The 16,687-nt window shown below is 38.0% G+C and overlaps 1 protein-coding gene across 1 annotated transcript in view; it reads right to left on the bottom strand.

Annotated features, from left to right (window-relative positions):
* The window catches only part of LOC137388182 (cAMP-dependent protein kinase type II regulatory subunit-like), a 37,655-nt gene that overhangs the window by 3,342 nt on the left and 17,626 nt on the right, over window positions 1–16,687 (bottom strand). The window contains exons 7-9 of the mRNA XM_068074686.1: window positions 10,646–10,755; window positions 5,620–5,761; window positions 4,951–5,056 (exon numbers count right to left, since the gene is read on the bottom strand). Coding sequence (XP_067930787.1) covers window positions 4,951–5,056; window positions 5,620–5,761; window positions 10,646–10,755 — 358 coding nt within the window. The remainder of the gene's footprint in view (window positions 1–4,950; window positions 5,057–5,619; window positions 5,762–10,645; window positions 10,756–16,687) is intronic.

Here is a 16,687-nt window from a genome sequence, read left to right as displayed (position 1 = left end):
GCACATAAATTGCATAATTTTTTTATTATATATTTCAATACATCAGAGTCTTGGCTTTCGAATGAGCCTATATTCAATACACAAAGAATAATAGAACTATGAAAAACAGGGTGTCAAAAGTATGTCCTGCAATAAAAACACTTGGTTCAGGTACTCAAAATGTGGCGTCATAATTCTCATTTAGCCTTAGGTCGTCGATCCCTTTCGCTGTCATTGAGGCTGCGTTTTTCTGTGACAATTGGTGCTGTTAAACCCGGAAAGCGCTAATAATAAACTAAGATTCTAGATAATCAACAATGCCGGCCAATACAAACACATGTTCTGGGTTAATTAATTATGCTTTAATAAATGTACTGTCATTGATAAAGGTAATAAAATCACATCGATTAAATTATGACCTGCGGTTGCGTGGCCCTAGGACTAAATATCAATCGCACTTTCGTGATTGAAATCACGAGATCACGAAATGCTTGAAATTAACTAGTCTCAGTCGTCACCCTTAACATCGCATTAAAAATAAAGAGCTAGTGCATAATATTATCGGGAAAATATAGTATGGTTCTTGGAGTCTGAGGTACTTATCATAGAAATAATATGTACATGGAGAACTAAAGACACTGATTCCTTTGTCATCTTCATTCATTCTCTGGAGTTGTCTTAACTTCGCCTGCCACTAGCGTCATATCGTCACTTTCGTAGTTGATAAATAAGCGGTAAGAGCGCACAACAACGAATATGAGAATTGTGATGTCACAATTTTTGAGACTGCCAGTAAACTTTTTCGCGGTAGAGCTCTGGGGAAATCCTATAAACACCAACCAATGTCTGTCTCACCATAGCAAACAATAGCTCATTCGAAAGCCAAGACTCTGCTGTATCAAAATATACAATAAAAAAATTATGTAATTTATGTGCTTTAAAGAATAACCAACTCAAAACCATATAAGCGCACTTCTAATTGGCTGCACGGCACCACAAAGTGTTTGCTATGTTATGAGTAGAAAAATCTTAAAGATTATGTAAAAGACTAAAGGTGAAAACACACTAGGCGATATTTAGAGCGATATCGCTAATCTGCGCTAGAGCTCGCTCATGCAGAGCGATAACACTAAACTTTCTCTACACAACTTTATCACTAGCAAGATGCATCACGATTGGTTGGTTTTTACCAGAATGCAATTTTATGGCGGGTAATTATTTCTTATCGATGCTCACCAACGAACAGCAACGACAATTGGCTATTTTGTTACAATTGAAACATCTTCAGAACGAACACTGAATTGTTCATAAATTTAATAAAAAACTCTCTCAGTCCTGTACACATGAAAAGAAATTACAAAAATTCTGAGTTTAAAACCAACATTTGGAGTCAATTGTTGCGCAGGTTGACCATCTTGAGAATGGTAAATATTTAATATATTAAATATAAAAAACTACTATAAAATAAAAGATATATAAAAATCGTAAAATATTACAGTTAAAAATACAATAATCGTTTTTTCTTATGACTTCTTGTAGTGTAGGCAGTGTACAATCCGTGAAAGTGATATAGGTTTAATAACAAAAGCGGAGGTTTTTACATTGTTGCCTATATGGCGCCAGATTGACTTACCTAAATTTATTAACAACTCCGAAGGAACTAATGATACGGAATTTTATTGGCAGTTTGTGGGTGTGCCCATTATATCGCTTGCTAGTGAATCGCTCAAGTGTGTTTAGGCACACGCCAGCGACATCTTCGCCCTCCTCATGACGCTCATGATAAAATCGCCTAGTGTGTTTGGACCTTAAGAAAACTTTGAACTTGTTATTGATAATTATTGTTTGTTATTGACTTTAATGTTTTAAATAACTTAATAAAGCAGGAGCCTTCTACACAGCGAAGGATAAATCACAAACAATCTTTGGTGCAAGCAGAAAATATACCTAAAAATCAGAGCTCTCCTCATCTCCATTTTGAATGACCTTACAATGACCTTACAAACAAGAAAAGATAACTCCTGACATTTTATCGTAATTCGTCTAGCTTAGAAATTATCTGTTGACAGAGTCGCTCGCTCCTGTTGGAATACTTTCAAGCAAGCGAACATTTCAAGTGAACAAGACCCTGTTGAGATTTTGTTTGCAGATGATATACTACTAATCATAAGAGAACCGGTTGTTATTTGTTCAGAACAAAACTAGGGCTTTTTATTGTGCATTTATAAGAGTTGGTCTAGTTAATTGAGCACTGAGCTAGATCAAGGGACACCATGCGCAACTAAGCTTTACAAGGTCAACAAACTGAGCTAGATCAAGGGACACCATGCGCAACTAAGCTTTACAAGATCAACAAACTGAGCTAGATCAAGGGACACCATGCGCAACTAAGCTTTACAAGATCAACAAACTGAGCTAGATCAAGGGACACCATGCGCAACTAAGCTTTACAAGGTCAACAAACTGAGCTAGATCAAGGGACACCATGCGCAACTAAGCTTTACAAGGTCAACAAACTGAGCTAGATCAAGGGACACTATGCGCAACTAAGCTTCACAAGGTCAACAAACTGAGCTAGATCAAGGGACACCATGCGCAACTAAGCTTTACAAGGTCAACAAACTGAGCTAGATCAAGGGATACCATGCGCAACTAAGCTTTACAAGGTCAACAAACTGAGCTAGATCAAGGGACACCATGCGCAACTAAGCTTTACAAGGTCAACAAACTGAGCTAGATCAAGGGACACCATGCGCAACTAAGCTTTACAAGGTCAACAAACTGAGCTAGATCAAGGGACACCATGCGCAACTAAGCTTTACAAGATCAACAAACTGAGCTAGATCAAGGGACACCATGCGCAACTAAGCTTTACAAGGTCAACAAACTGAGCTAGATCAAGGGACACCATGCGCAACTAAGCTTTACAAGGTCAACAAACTGAGCTAGATCAAGGGACACCATGCGCAACTAAGCTTTACAAGGTCAACAAACTGAGCTAGATCAAGGGACACCATGCGCAACTAAGCTTTACAAGGTCAACAAACTGAGCTAGATCAAGGGACACCATGCGCAACTAAGCTTTACAAGGTCAACAAACTGAGCTAGATCAAGGGACACCATGCGCAACTAAGCTTTACAAGATCAACAAACTGAGCTACATCAAGGGACACCATGCGCAACTAAGCTTTACAAGGTCAACAAACTGAGCTAGATCAAGGGACACCATGCGCAACTAAGCTTTACAAGATCAACAAACTGAGCTAGATCAAGGGACACCATGCGCAAATAAGCTTTACAAGATCAACAAACTGAGCTAGATCAAGGGACACCATGCGCAACTAAGCTTTACAAGGTCAACAAACTGAGCTAGATCAAGGGACACCATGCGCAACTAAGCTTTACAAGGTCAACAAACTGAGCTAGATCAAGGGACACCATGCGCAACTAAGCTTTACAAGGTCAACAAACTGAGCTAGATCAAGGGACACCATGCGCAACTAAGCTTTACAAGGTCAACAAACTGAGCTAGATCAAGGGACACCATGCGCAACTAAGCTTTACAAGGTCAACAAACTGAGCTAGATCAAGGGACACCATGCGCAACTAAGCTTTACAAGGTCAACAATGTTCAGAAGCTTCACCAAGAAACTACTGTACACAAGATCAATTGAAAAAAAGTTAGCTTGAACATTGATCACCAATACATACATGCTTTGACACTTTGCTATTGGTCAATTTCAACTAGCCTTGAAGGAATTCGGACTCAGAAGACACATGTACATATATAAGAGTAAGCGTTTGAAGAGAAACCTCGAATTTTACCAAATCACAATATACGGTTATAACAGATTTCTTCATTGGCTCTGAACTCGGGCGGTTTTAGGTGGCTGACCCCAAGAGGTGGTAACCTCAGCTCACTAAAGCTAAAATAGGTGGGATTGGTGTGTTGTCGTTTTTCGAGAGTGTTGATTCTCGAATAAGGGCAGCTAAAGATGACAAGTCAGAAGTTAGAAGTTAGATTATGCCAAGCTGTGCATGTTACAGAGAGAGGAAACCACAGACGAGAATGATGTAGGTCTACATCATACATGTATGATGTAGACCAACATCATACATGTATGAGAAACGAGTATACTTATTATGCGTTTCTCATAGAAGGTAACACTAACATTTATACTGTGATATGTTAGAAATCATATTGTATAGTGGCTGACTTTCGTTATTATTATTTCATTTGATTAGTTTTATCATCCCTGATTGTTATTGTATTTTGTGAAGTTTTTAAAGCTAAATGGTGTATTTATAGGAATAGAGTGTTCATGTGTAATACTGCCAATAAAATTTTCACACTTCAAGGAAGATCGTAAACTGAATGGCTCGTAGAAGACGACATACATGAAGCTTAGTTCTCTTTTAATGCGCAATATAAACAGTTTGTTGGCGAAGGTGAACCTACCCTAGTTGAGATCAATATAAACAGTTTGTTGGTGAAGGTGAACCTGCCCTGGGTGAGATCAATATAAACAGTCTGTTGGTGAAGGTGAACCTGCCCTAGGTGAGACCAATATAAACAGTTTGTTGGTGAAGGTGAACCTGCCCTAGGTGAGACCAATATAAACAGTTTGTTGGTGAAGGTGAACCAGCCCTAGGTGAGATCAATATAAACAGTTTGTTGGTGAAGGTGAACCTGCCCTAGGTGAGATCAATATAAACAGTTTGTTAGTGAAGGTGAACCTACGCTAGGTGAGATCAATATAAACAGTTTGTTGGTGAAGGTAAACCTGCCCTAGGTGAGATCAATATAAACAGTTTGTTGGTGAAGGTGAACCTACCCTAGGTGAGATCAATATAAACAGTTTGTTAGTGAAGGTGAACCTACGCTAGGTGAGATCAATATAAACAGTTTGTTGGTGAAGGTGAACCTGCCCTAGGTGAGATCAATATTGATGCTTGCTGATCAAGGTGAACTTACTTCTAGTGAGCTCAATATAGATACATCGTTGATAAATTTTTCATATTCTTGCCTCTTTTGAAACGTACTCTTTAGTACAATTCGTCTAAACGTCTGTCGATCCTGAATAAAATGAGACTTTAACACAATTAAAACCTATTATTTACCAAAAACAATCTGCTACAGAAATTGAGTGATTTTGAGTAGCTACACGGTTTTGAAATCACAAATTATATTTTTCCATTTTTATATATTACTTTATATACTATATAACAATCCACTCATTTTGGTTATTTCACAAAATAAAAAGATAAATTTTTACTAACATATATATTGAGTAAGACCATAAGGAAACTACTAAATGACTAGCTCTGAAACAGAGAATTTGGAAATTTAAACAAAACCTTGTATGACTTTCTTTTTGAAAATGAACATTTGTTGTAACAAAGTCAGCTAGCAAACAGTGCATCACATAGTGCAATATATTGATTTGTGCATAACTTAGTTTACTGCCTCTGTTGTATTTACTATGCAATAATCTGTAGCATCTGTCCGATTTTTATTTGTTTCATTATTCATTCATTTTGTTGCTCAAATAAATTAAATTAAGTCAGAGTTTAAGTCAGCAAAATAACTACACATGTTTTCTTTGTGTGGAAAGAGCTTAGAATACAGTATAAACTTACCAAAGCCCAAAGTTCACCCGCAGTTTTGGCTGTAATAGTAGCTGCTCGGGGTGTGTTGTATAGCAATGCAAGCTCTCCAAAACTTCCTGTGTCTTCGTAGGTGTTGACCAACTTGCCTCCTATCTCTATTTCATAGGTTCCACTGTATAACAGTTGCAAATGCATCTGGTATGTTTTTCATATTTAGACATATTAGACATGCAGTATTTGAAAATTGAATGAAGCGCCGAACCGACTTAGGTTTGGTTCGGAAGCTGTTTTACTTCGGCTCGGCTAAGCCACATGTCACGCAGCATCCAAAATCACTTCGCTTCCCAGATACTATACATATGGAGACAGGACACTGTTTCATTGGTAGTTTTTATGTATTTGAGCTAAATATTTCTATTGTAAACAAAAAACTTTGAGGAACAATTATTAATTATAATTACGCAGCAGATTTATCAGAAGATCGTTCAGCTGCTCAAAATAAATCACTCTATACAAAGAGTTTGCCAACCCTTCCCATCAACACAATTATATTTTTTATTAACATATGAATGTTTTTCCAAGCTGAGTACATAACAAACAAAAACAGTCTCTATCATAGTGCTGTGGTTTTACATAAATAAATCAGGCAACAATACTTCATCAGGATGAGTATGACAGATTACTTCTATTCTACACGAAAGAAAATCACAACCATTCTCTTACATTTATGCAAAACTTAAGTGCAACCAACATCTTACATTTATGCAACACAATCACAAGTCCGGGTGAGCCTTGTCGTAAATTGCTTCATGTTGTTTATTTAATTAACGAAATAAAATTATCGTCCCATCTTTTTTAACTTCGCTTACGCGCACTTAAGGAGAAATTTGACGCGTGCTTGCTAGAATTTTAATCAGCCAATAAGAGCACAGGTTCGGCCACGAAATTTCGAGCAGGACCGAAATAGTTCGTTTCGGACAGAAATGTCTTTGGCCAAACAGTTTACAAGTGACAGCGACGTCCTTTTGTGTCGTATAGTTCGTTTCGGCGCTCGTGTGACCACCCCTTAAGGGTTCTTTTATCAATGCATATTTCTTAGAAATGATCAAAACATCATAAGCCAATCAGCTCTACCCATGACCACAAATTAAATACAATTCCTAAGACATGGCTATCACTTAATGGTCAGTTTGTATTTAGTTTTAGTGTTGGCATGGTGACATGTAAATAAAGTTAACCGCACCATTTTAATAAAAAATATAGTTTCATATAATTTTCAACACCTAGCAATTCACCCAAAATACTGTCAAGCACAGTTATTGACTGGAAAAACTTTTGGTTAGTCGTTTGGCTTTTTGCGAAATATGTTTGAATTCCATTTGCTACTGTTATGGTATGGTTACAACACCGCACTTGGGCTATCCGTTAGTAGCTAACCACTATGAAAGGAGACAATTGGTGTGGGGGTACACTTAGTGATGACAGTGGATGGAGGTGTGCTTAGTGATGACAGTAATTGGGGTGTGCTTTGTGATGACAGTGGATGGAGGTATGTTTATTGATGACAGTGGATGGAGGTGTGCTTTGTGATGACAGTGGATGGGGGTGTAGTTAGTGATGACAGTGGATGGGGGTGTAGTTAGTGATGACAGTGGATGGGGTGTGCTTTGTGATGACAGTGGATGGGGTGTGCTTAGTGATGACAGTGGATGGGGTGTGCTCTGTGATGACAGTGGATGGGGGTGTAGTTAGTGATGAAAGTGGATGGGGGTGTGCTTTGTGATGACAGTGGATGGGGTGTGCTTAGTGATGACAGTGGATGGGGGTGTAGTTAGTGATGACAGTGGATGGGGGTGTAGTTAGTGATGACAGTGGATGGGGGTGTAGTTAGTGATGACAGTGGATGGGGGTGTAGTTAGTGATGACAGTGGATGGAGGTATGTTTATTGATGACAGTGGATGGAATGTGTTTATTGATGACAGTAGATGGGGTGTGCTTTATGATGACAGTGGATGGGGTGTGCTTAGTGATGACAGTGGATGGAGGTGTGCTTAGTGATGACAGTGGATGGAGATGTGCTTAGTGATGACAGTGGATGGAGATGTGCTTAGTGATGACAGTGGATGGGGGTGTAGTTAGTGATGACAGTGGATGGAGGTATGTTTATTGATGACAGTGGATGGAATGTGTTTATTGATGACAGTAGATGGGGTGTGCTTTATGATGACAGTGGATGGGGTGTGCTTAGTGATGACAGTGGATGGAGGTGTGCTTAGTGATGACAGTGGATGGAGATGTGCTTAGTGATGACAGTGGATGGAGATGTGCTTAGTGATGACAGTGGATGGGGGTGTAGTTAGTGATGACAGTGGATGGGGGTGTAGTTAGTGATGAAAGTGGATGGGGGTGTAGTTAGTGATGACAGTGGATGGGGGTGTGCTTAGTGATGACAGTGGATGGGGTGTGCTTTGTGATGACAGTGGATGGGGTGTGCTTAGTGATGACAGTGGATGGGGGTGTAGTTAGTGATGAAAGTGGATGGGGGTGTAGTTAGTGATGACAGTGGATGGAGGTGTAGTTAGTGATGACAGTGGATGGGGGTGTAGTTAGTGATGACAGTGGATGGGGGTGTAGTTAGTGATGACAGTGGATGGGGGTGTAGTTAGTGATGACAGTAGATGGAGGTGTGCTTAGTGATGACAGTGGATGGGGTGTGCTTTGTGATGACAGTGGATAGGGTGTGCTTAGTGATGACAGTGGATGGAGGTGTGCTTAGTGATGACAGTGGATGGAGATGTGCTTAGTGATGACAGTAGATGGAGGTGTGCTTAGTGATGACAGTGGATGGGGTGTGCTTTGTGATGACAGTGGATGGGGTGTGCTTAGTGATGACAGTGGATGGGGGTGTGCTTAGTGATGACTGTGGATGGAGATGTGCTTAGTGATGACAGTGGATGGGGTGTGCTTAGTGATGACAGTGGATGGGGGTGTGCTTAGTGATGACTGTGGATGGAGATGTGCTTAGTGATGACAGTGGATGGGGTGTGCTTATTGATGACAGTGGATGGGGGTGTAGTTAGTGATGACAGCGGATGGGGGTGTAGTTAGTGATGAAAGTGGATGGGGGTGTAGTTAGTGATGACAGTGGATGGGGGTGTGCTTAGTGATGACAGTGGATGGGGTGTGCTTTGTGATGACAGTGGATGGGGTGTGCTTAGTGATGACAGTGGATGGGGGTGTAGTTAGTGATGAAAGTGGATGGGGGTGTAGTTAGTGATGACAGTGGATGGAGGTGTAGTTAGTGATGACAGTGGATGGGGGTGTAGTTAGTGATGACAGTGGATGGGGGTGTAGTTAGTGATGACAGTGGATGGGGGTGTAGTTAGTGATGACAGTGGATGGGGGTGTAGTTAGTGATGACAGTGGATGGGGGTGTAGTTAGTGATGACAGTGGATGGGGGTGTAGTTAGTGATGACAGTGGATGGGGGTGTAGTTAGTGATGACAGTGGATGGGGGTGTAGTTAGTGATGACAGTGGATGGGGGTGTAGTTAGTGATGACAGTAGATGGGGTGTAGTTAGTGATGACAGTGGATGGGGGTGTAGTTAGTGATGACAGTGGATGGGGGTGTAGTTAGTGATGAAAGTGGATGGGGGTGTAGTTAGTGATGACAGTGGATGGGGGTGTAGTTAGTGATGACAGTGGATGGGGGTGTAGTTAGTGATGACAGTGGATGGGGGTGTAGTTAGTGATGACAGTGGATGGGGGTGTAGTTAGTGATGACAGTGGATGGGGGTGTAGTTAGTGATGACAGTGGATGGGGGTGTAGTTAGTGATGACAGTGGATGGGGGTGTAGTTAGTGATGACAGTGGATGGGGGTGTAGTTAGTGATGACAGTAGATGGGGTGTAGTTAGTGATGACAGTGGATGGGGGTGTAGTTAGTGATGACAGTGGATGGGGGTGTAGTTAGTGATGAAAGTGGATGGGGGTGTAGTTAGTGATGACAGTGGATGGGGGTGTAGTTAGTGATGACAGTGGATGGGGGTGTAGTTAGTGATGACAGTGGATGGGGGTGTAGTTAGTGATGACAGTGGATCGGGGTGTAGTTAGTGATGACAGTGGATGGGGCATGCTTGGTGATGTCATCCAATTAAAGCACTCAATCTGTGGTCTGAGATCTTAAAAAAACATTTGTATTTTTTTCACTGCGTTTTGGGTCTGCTAAAATCTTTTCTTTGATTCGTTTGAGGGTCGCCATTTTAGTAATGACCATGTCAATCACACACCGCTGAAAGCATATGAAAGTATATGATAACTGTAAGTTTATGGTTCTAGCATTTCTAAACACATATTTATTTTGTACTCCATGCACCTCTGTAGAGCATGCTTGAAAGTAGCGTTATATTACTAACGATATCACAAGAACAGTTAGATTTTCAAAGTGTCAATGTATGGTTGCCTCAAAACAGTCAGAGGAATATTGTGTGCACTCTAGTCAGCAGCATATTGTTGGAAAGTTCTTTATGGCTGTATATGGTGATTGCAAGGCTAAAGGTCAGGGTAAAGGTCAGGTATTTTAGAGAGGACTAAAATAATTTAAAAGTTACCCTTTGTCTTTTAGTAAAGATTTCATTAGATAAAACCCTTCCATTGGCTGTTTGCATTTTTATCTCGATTACTTCTGCTAAATCTCAATTAAGAAATCCTGGCGAGTCAAGCTACGTCATACCTCTCTATTCCATAGAAGTATTCAGCTTCCTCATACCTCTCTATTCTACAGAAGTATTCAGCTACCTCATACTTCTTTATTCCATAGAATTATTCAGCTACCTCATACTTCTCTATTCCATAGAAGTATTCAGCTACGTCATACCTCTCTATTACATAAAAGTAATCAGCTACCTCCTACCTCTCTATTACATAGAAGTATTCAACTACCTCATACCTCTCTATTCCATAGAAGTATTCAGCTACGTCATACCTCTCTATTACATAAAAGTAATCAGCTACCTCATACCTCTCTATTACATAGAAGTATTCAACTACCTCATACCTCTCTATTACATAGAAGTATTCAGCTTCCTCGTCGCCTTCTTTGATTATCACCTCTCCTGCCGCAACTTCTCTTTTCTGCATGGCTTTCACTAGCTGTAGCACTTGCTCCTGTCAAAATGACAAACATCTGCATTGGTTTACTGCGCCACTACAATAACTTTATGAAGTAAATGAGATAGATTGATGCGACCTTTGTTTCACGAACCGTAGAAAAAATTAGAAGGCAATTTTCTGAAATAAATCAATAGGGTATATGCTTTCATGACTGAGCTGTCATTGGACAGTTTGAAGCAACCTTGATGGAATTAAATTTGGACAAAAAGATATGGAGAAAAACTTTAGCTTGATGAAGTCACGATATTTTAGCTAACAAGTTAATCTTAGCTCTGCACTGTGTCAGTTCTCATATTTTTACTAAACTCAGTAAATGTGTCGCAATCACAAAGGGCGGTATTTCCCAATTACAGCGATATGATTTATTGCAGCCAATCACGAACAAGAAAACAATGATGAGAAACAAGAATGCGGTGTGATGTTTCTATTTACTAGCATTACAAAAGTAATTTGAGCAGTCGATGCATAAAGTTATATATCTCTCTCTCTTGATCCTGACCATATGATGTATCGTTTGTATCGCACAAAATGACCTCGGTGGCTTATCGGTATTTAGCCTGTCCTCAATCATCTGTGTCAAGTGAGGCCTTCTTCAGTACGACTGGCTACATCCATAGTGATAGAAGATAAAGACGTCTGACTGAGAGAATTGAAGCACTAATGGTAATTAGAAGAAACATTTATTTGTACATTTATTTGTATTTTACTTGTACAGGCGCAGCAGTTCGTTCAGCAGTAGAAGAGAGACTTCATTATCACAGAGAAAGCTGTACCACTAACAGCAATTACCATTATTAATAACAGATTTCAAGAAACATGGACTGTGTTGTTACTAGATGCACGGTATGTCAGTATGTGAATATATATATATACAGTGCACCCTCGAGATACGATTACCCTGATATACGATTTTTTCACCTTACGAAGTTAAACATTGTGATATCTTCACCTCGCTATACGAATTTTATTTTACCATACGATTTTGAGAAAAGTTTCGCCCGAGTTAAAATTTAGTGGTCGGTGTGCTCGTAACGCCCGTCGAAATAGAAAAGACACCCAAATATAGTTTGCCAAAAACATTTTCAGAACGTTTAGGAGACATGATGATCGACTTCTCTCATGTCAGCATTCCGCGTGGAAAATTTCGTGTAAAATACACAAGCGAGAGCAAATATTCATTTGTAGCGTTATTATATCTTTTACTATAAACTTTTAAGTCAGCATATGTATATAACTACAAGTATATACATTTAATTCGTTAGCTATGGAATCTGAGACCGATACAAACGTTACAAAACGAAGGAAAAATGATTTTTATGTCAGCAAAGTTGGATGTCGTAAATAAGAAGGCACCCGTATTATTAACATTGTCAAGGAATATGATCGCTACCAATCAGCATTTGCAATTATTATTAAAACAAGAACTCCATTAAAGCAAGCATAAGAAAGAGCTTCCGACTGAAGATTTGAAGGAGCTAGGTCATGCACGCGATCAGCATCCAAAAGGAGCAACCATTTAGTAAAGGCGAGGAAGTAGAAGATACAGAAAACCCCACATTGGCAGAAATATTTCAAGTGTTTAATTTACTGATGTGGACTAGTACATTAAAACAATGCATGTATAATATATATTATTTATCTCTTGTGTGGCATACTTTTCATATTTTATTCATTTTATTTGTTTCCTTTTGATTTTATGTTTTATTTTCTTGTTTAGCCATGTCTTTGCAGGTGGGCTTGTTATCTCCTACGTGAATACAATTCATCGTATGTATGTAACTCGTATAACTAGCTACTCAAGATAGTTGACACATTTACATTACTTTCTGAAACTTGTTAAAGCCCTTTCCTCTAGGGTATAAATACGTACAAACTTTGTACGTATGGTTACATTGATTCTTGTACACATTTCATACAAGAAAAACTACTGTAGCACCTTCTCTGGATCCTTCTACAAGCGTTAGCTAGCTAGCAGTTTTCCGCATTGCACCAGCATTTTTTTCTTTTAAACCAGAAGAAAAATTGGACGGGACTAGAAAACCTTCTTTAGCCTGCTAAAAATTCTATTTTATTACAAATTAAATTAATCTTCAAGTGCACGGCAACATAATTAGCATTGATACGTTTTTGCCTCCTCTCTGCTTTATTCGCTACAATATACCAGCTAAAGTCACGTTACTCCAAAGGTATGTACGTCCTGTATAGTAAATATAATTTCATTTTTCTTTTAGGTAGCCATTAAATGGTCAGGTGTGTGAGAGGCCGCTTTCGATAACTGCATCGCTCGGCCTTTTTTATTGAATTCTGGTTGAAAAAGGTTTCAACCAGACACGCTAAATTTTATAATGAAAGTGAAGACAGAAACTTATGAAGGATAAAATTTCGTGATAACAGTTGAAATTCATTAAAATAGTTCAAAATACACACTAAAACTTGGTTTAAAGGGTGAGTTTGGCAAGCTAAACTTATTTGAAGTGAATTCAACGTTTGTTTTGCGTACCTTTTGAAGGTAAGAACTTGTTATCGTACGATCTGCATTTGGTACACAGATTACAATTTTACAGTATTACAGATTATAATCACTAGGTGCACTTAATACAATGCAGCTACTGTAGGTAACTATAGTTACTAAAGTTAACATACTAATTTGTTACTAATGTTCAATATGTACAGCATTTTTATAAAATTTTGGACGATTTTTACCTTCTTTTTTTCATTGTATAATTACAATGGTTTCTACTCCCAGACATACAATTGTTTCGCCATACGATGCCAGCCTTAGAACGGATTAACATTGTATCTCGAGGGTGCACTGTATATATATATATATATATATATATATATATATATATATATATATATATATATATATATATATATATATATATATATATATATATAAAAGTTATATTGATACACATTAGTAAAAAGAGTGCTCAATGTTTAGAGTAAAAACAGAGCTGATATAAAACTATGTGTACTAAAAAAACTACAAGTTTAATTAAAACATTTTATTACTTAAAGTTTCGTGCGGTAGGCTTGCACTCTTCAGTGCAAGAGTGCAAGCCTACCGCACGAAACTTTAAGTAATAAAATGTTTTAATTAAACTTGTAGTTTTTTTAGTACACATAGTTTTATATATATATATATATATATATGCATATCTTTTTGCCATAAAAACAAACAAATAAATACATCAATATTTATATTTTCTTTGCATTATATTTACATTTGCATAATAAAATTAACAATTATCTATGCAACACAGAAGATCTGAATCGGTATCTGAATCGGATTATTTTTCAATAATAATCAGTATATCGAATCGGTATCTGAATCGGCTGGTGAAATTAGAATCGGGGCATCTCTAATATAAACCCCCCACAAGGATAGGCGACGGCTATCATATGGGCGGGGTGTGATGATCGCGCTCGGTTGAGATGAACCCGAACATAACACTAGAACAAAGAAATATATGCTGAATAAAGCCCCTTTTAAATTTACAAATATTATGAACAATTGTGGTTATTTTACTGATCTGTTGATTTCATTTTGTTGTCAAATAAATATAGTTGCCCAATATACCCTAGGACACTTATGTATTCGCCTCATCTAACTTTCGCGTTTTCGCGGAGTCATCCTCTCGCGAAAATGTCATGTGCGAAACTAAACTATCATAACGAACCAGCGAAAATGTGAAATTAAATAGTTTTATTCATTGATAGTCCAAGAAACAAATGGCAGCAAGCGATAAAATTGCATTATCGATCTCTCCCACACCATTCTACCTGCAGTTTACAATTACAAACTAGTCCCAAATTGAAATTTTTTTTATCGGTGAATTGGACCTGAGGAATATAATTATGTTTGTTCCGCTGCATTAATTTTCACATCACTATATTTTCACACTCATCAGAGCTGCGAAATTTTACTCTGTATACTACGCACGAAACTAAATACTAGCGAAATATTATAATAAGTGCCCTAGGGTAATTGTCATCGTTATGATCAGTCAGTTGCCATTCACAAGCATTCGTGATATTACATAATAGTCGCCATTGTGAAATCGCCCAAATTAGGTTTTATATTTAGATCTTGAGTATGAAAACTACACTGCACAGCTTTGCCTGCTGTCCCATTTTATTGCCCAGGTCAAACAATGTGACAACCATGAAAGACTGTCAGTTTATATTAGGGGTAGCAAAATTTTAATCAAAAACTAAGGGAAAAAGGGTGTTGTTCGGGTGATTTCGGGTAAATTAACTTTAAGCATATATTACAACCCCTACCAATCTCAAAATTGGTAAAAACAAGTAATTTGAAATGTTTTATTTTCCATGGATCAATTTCTTTGGTTAGGTATTACCCCTACACTGTAGAAATTCAAGGTTTGCTATTGTGAACCGCAGGGGGAGTCTACTGACTGAATGAGCTAATGATAGGATAACAGCCAGTCGTGTTTTCCAAAACCTAATAAGGCAACACGACCGCCCCGCGAGAACTGTGCTAGCCTCGAAACCAAGGCTAGCACAATCCCAACACAGAGCGATCATTAAACCCCGCCCATATGATAGCTGGCGCCTATCCTTGTGTGTGGGGGGGGGTATATCATTGATGTAAGTTATCCCGAGACACCTTTATAAACCGATATAAACTGTTAATATTATCATTGGTTCTTGAAACTACACTTTGTTTTATATCTACTTCCGTTACCGTTAAAACTAAAAAATTTTACTTTCAGCTATCATTGTGTAATATTGTTATTACAAACACCTCACACCATGCTCTACAAACAACGCACAGTCTAACACACATCCTGCACCACATATAGCAAACCCTTTACACTACGCGCCGTGCGCCACACACCACGAACTACGCATCCTGCACTACACACCACATAGCACGCACCACAGCCTACATACAAAAAATATAAGCAACAATCAGTTTCCTTCAACTTAGATCATCATGGAACCAACTAATTGCCAAAAAGCGCTAATCTGCACAGACAAAAATTCAATAAATTTATTTGCAAAAACAAATCCACAAATAGATAAAGCTGAATACTCCTAGATATACCTATACTGGAATATTATGATAATCCACAAATAGATAAAGCTGACAACTCCAAGATATACCTATACTGGAATATTATGATAACCCACAAATAGATAAAGCTGACAACTCCTAGATATACCTATACTGGAATATTATGATAATCCACCAATAGATAAAGCTGACAACTCCAAGATATACCTATACTGGAATATTATGATAATCCACAAATAGATAAAGCTGACAACTCCTAGATATAACTATACTGGAATATTATGATAATCCACAAATAGATAAAGCTGACAACTCCTAGATATACCTATACTGGAATATTATGATAATCCACCAATAGATAAAGCTGACAACTCCAAGATATACCTATACTGGAATATTATGATAATCCACAAATAGATAAAGCTGACAACTCCTAGATGTAACTATACTGGAATAATATGATAATCCACAAATAGATAAAGCTGACAACTCCTAGATATAACTATACTGGAATATTATGATAATCCACAAATAGATAAAGCTGACAACTCCTAGATATACCTATACTGGAATATTATGATAATCCACAAATAGATAAAGCTGACAACTCCTAGATATACCTATACTGGAATATTATGATAACTTATCCATTGATTAATAAGAAGTTGTGCAATGCCATACAGATGGTCCACTCCAACAAGTATGATCAAACAAGTTGATTGAAAAGAAGGGTTACATATACCGAGATTAGTTTGGGAACTATAAAGCAATGAGAGGACCGTGGTGTCCAGTTATTAATAACTTTTACATAAGATAATCATAATAATTGGTAGCAAACCTGCTTATGTCAAATATTAATAGCTTTATTAATTTGTAAGT

This window comes from Watersipora subatra, chromosome 2 (assembly GCF_963576615.1).
Source record: "Watersipora subatra chromosome 2, tzWatSuba1.1, whole genome shotgun sequence".
In the NCBI taxonomy this organism is placed as follows: domain Eukaryota; kingdom Metazoa; phylum Bryozoa; class Gymnolaemata; order Cheilostomatida; family Watersiporidae; genus Watersipora; species Watersipora subatra.
The sequence above is the reverse complement of the archived record's forward strand: the minus strand, read 5'-3'. Positions and strand labels throughout refer to the sequence as shown.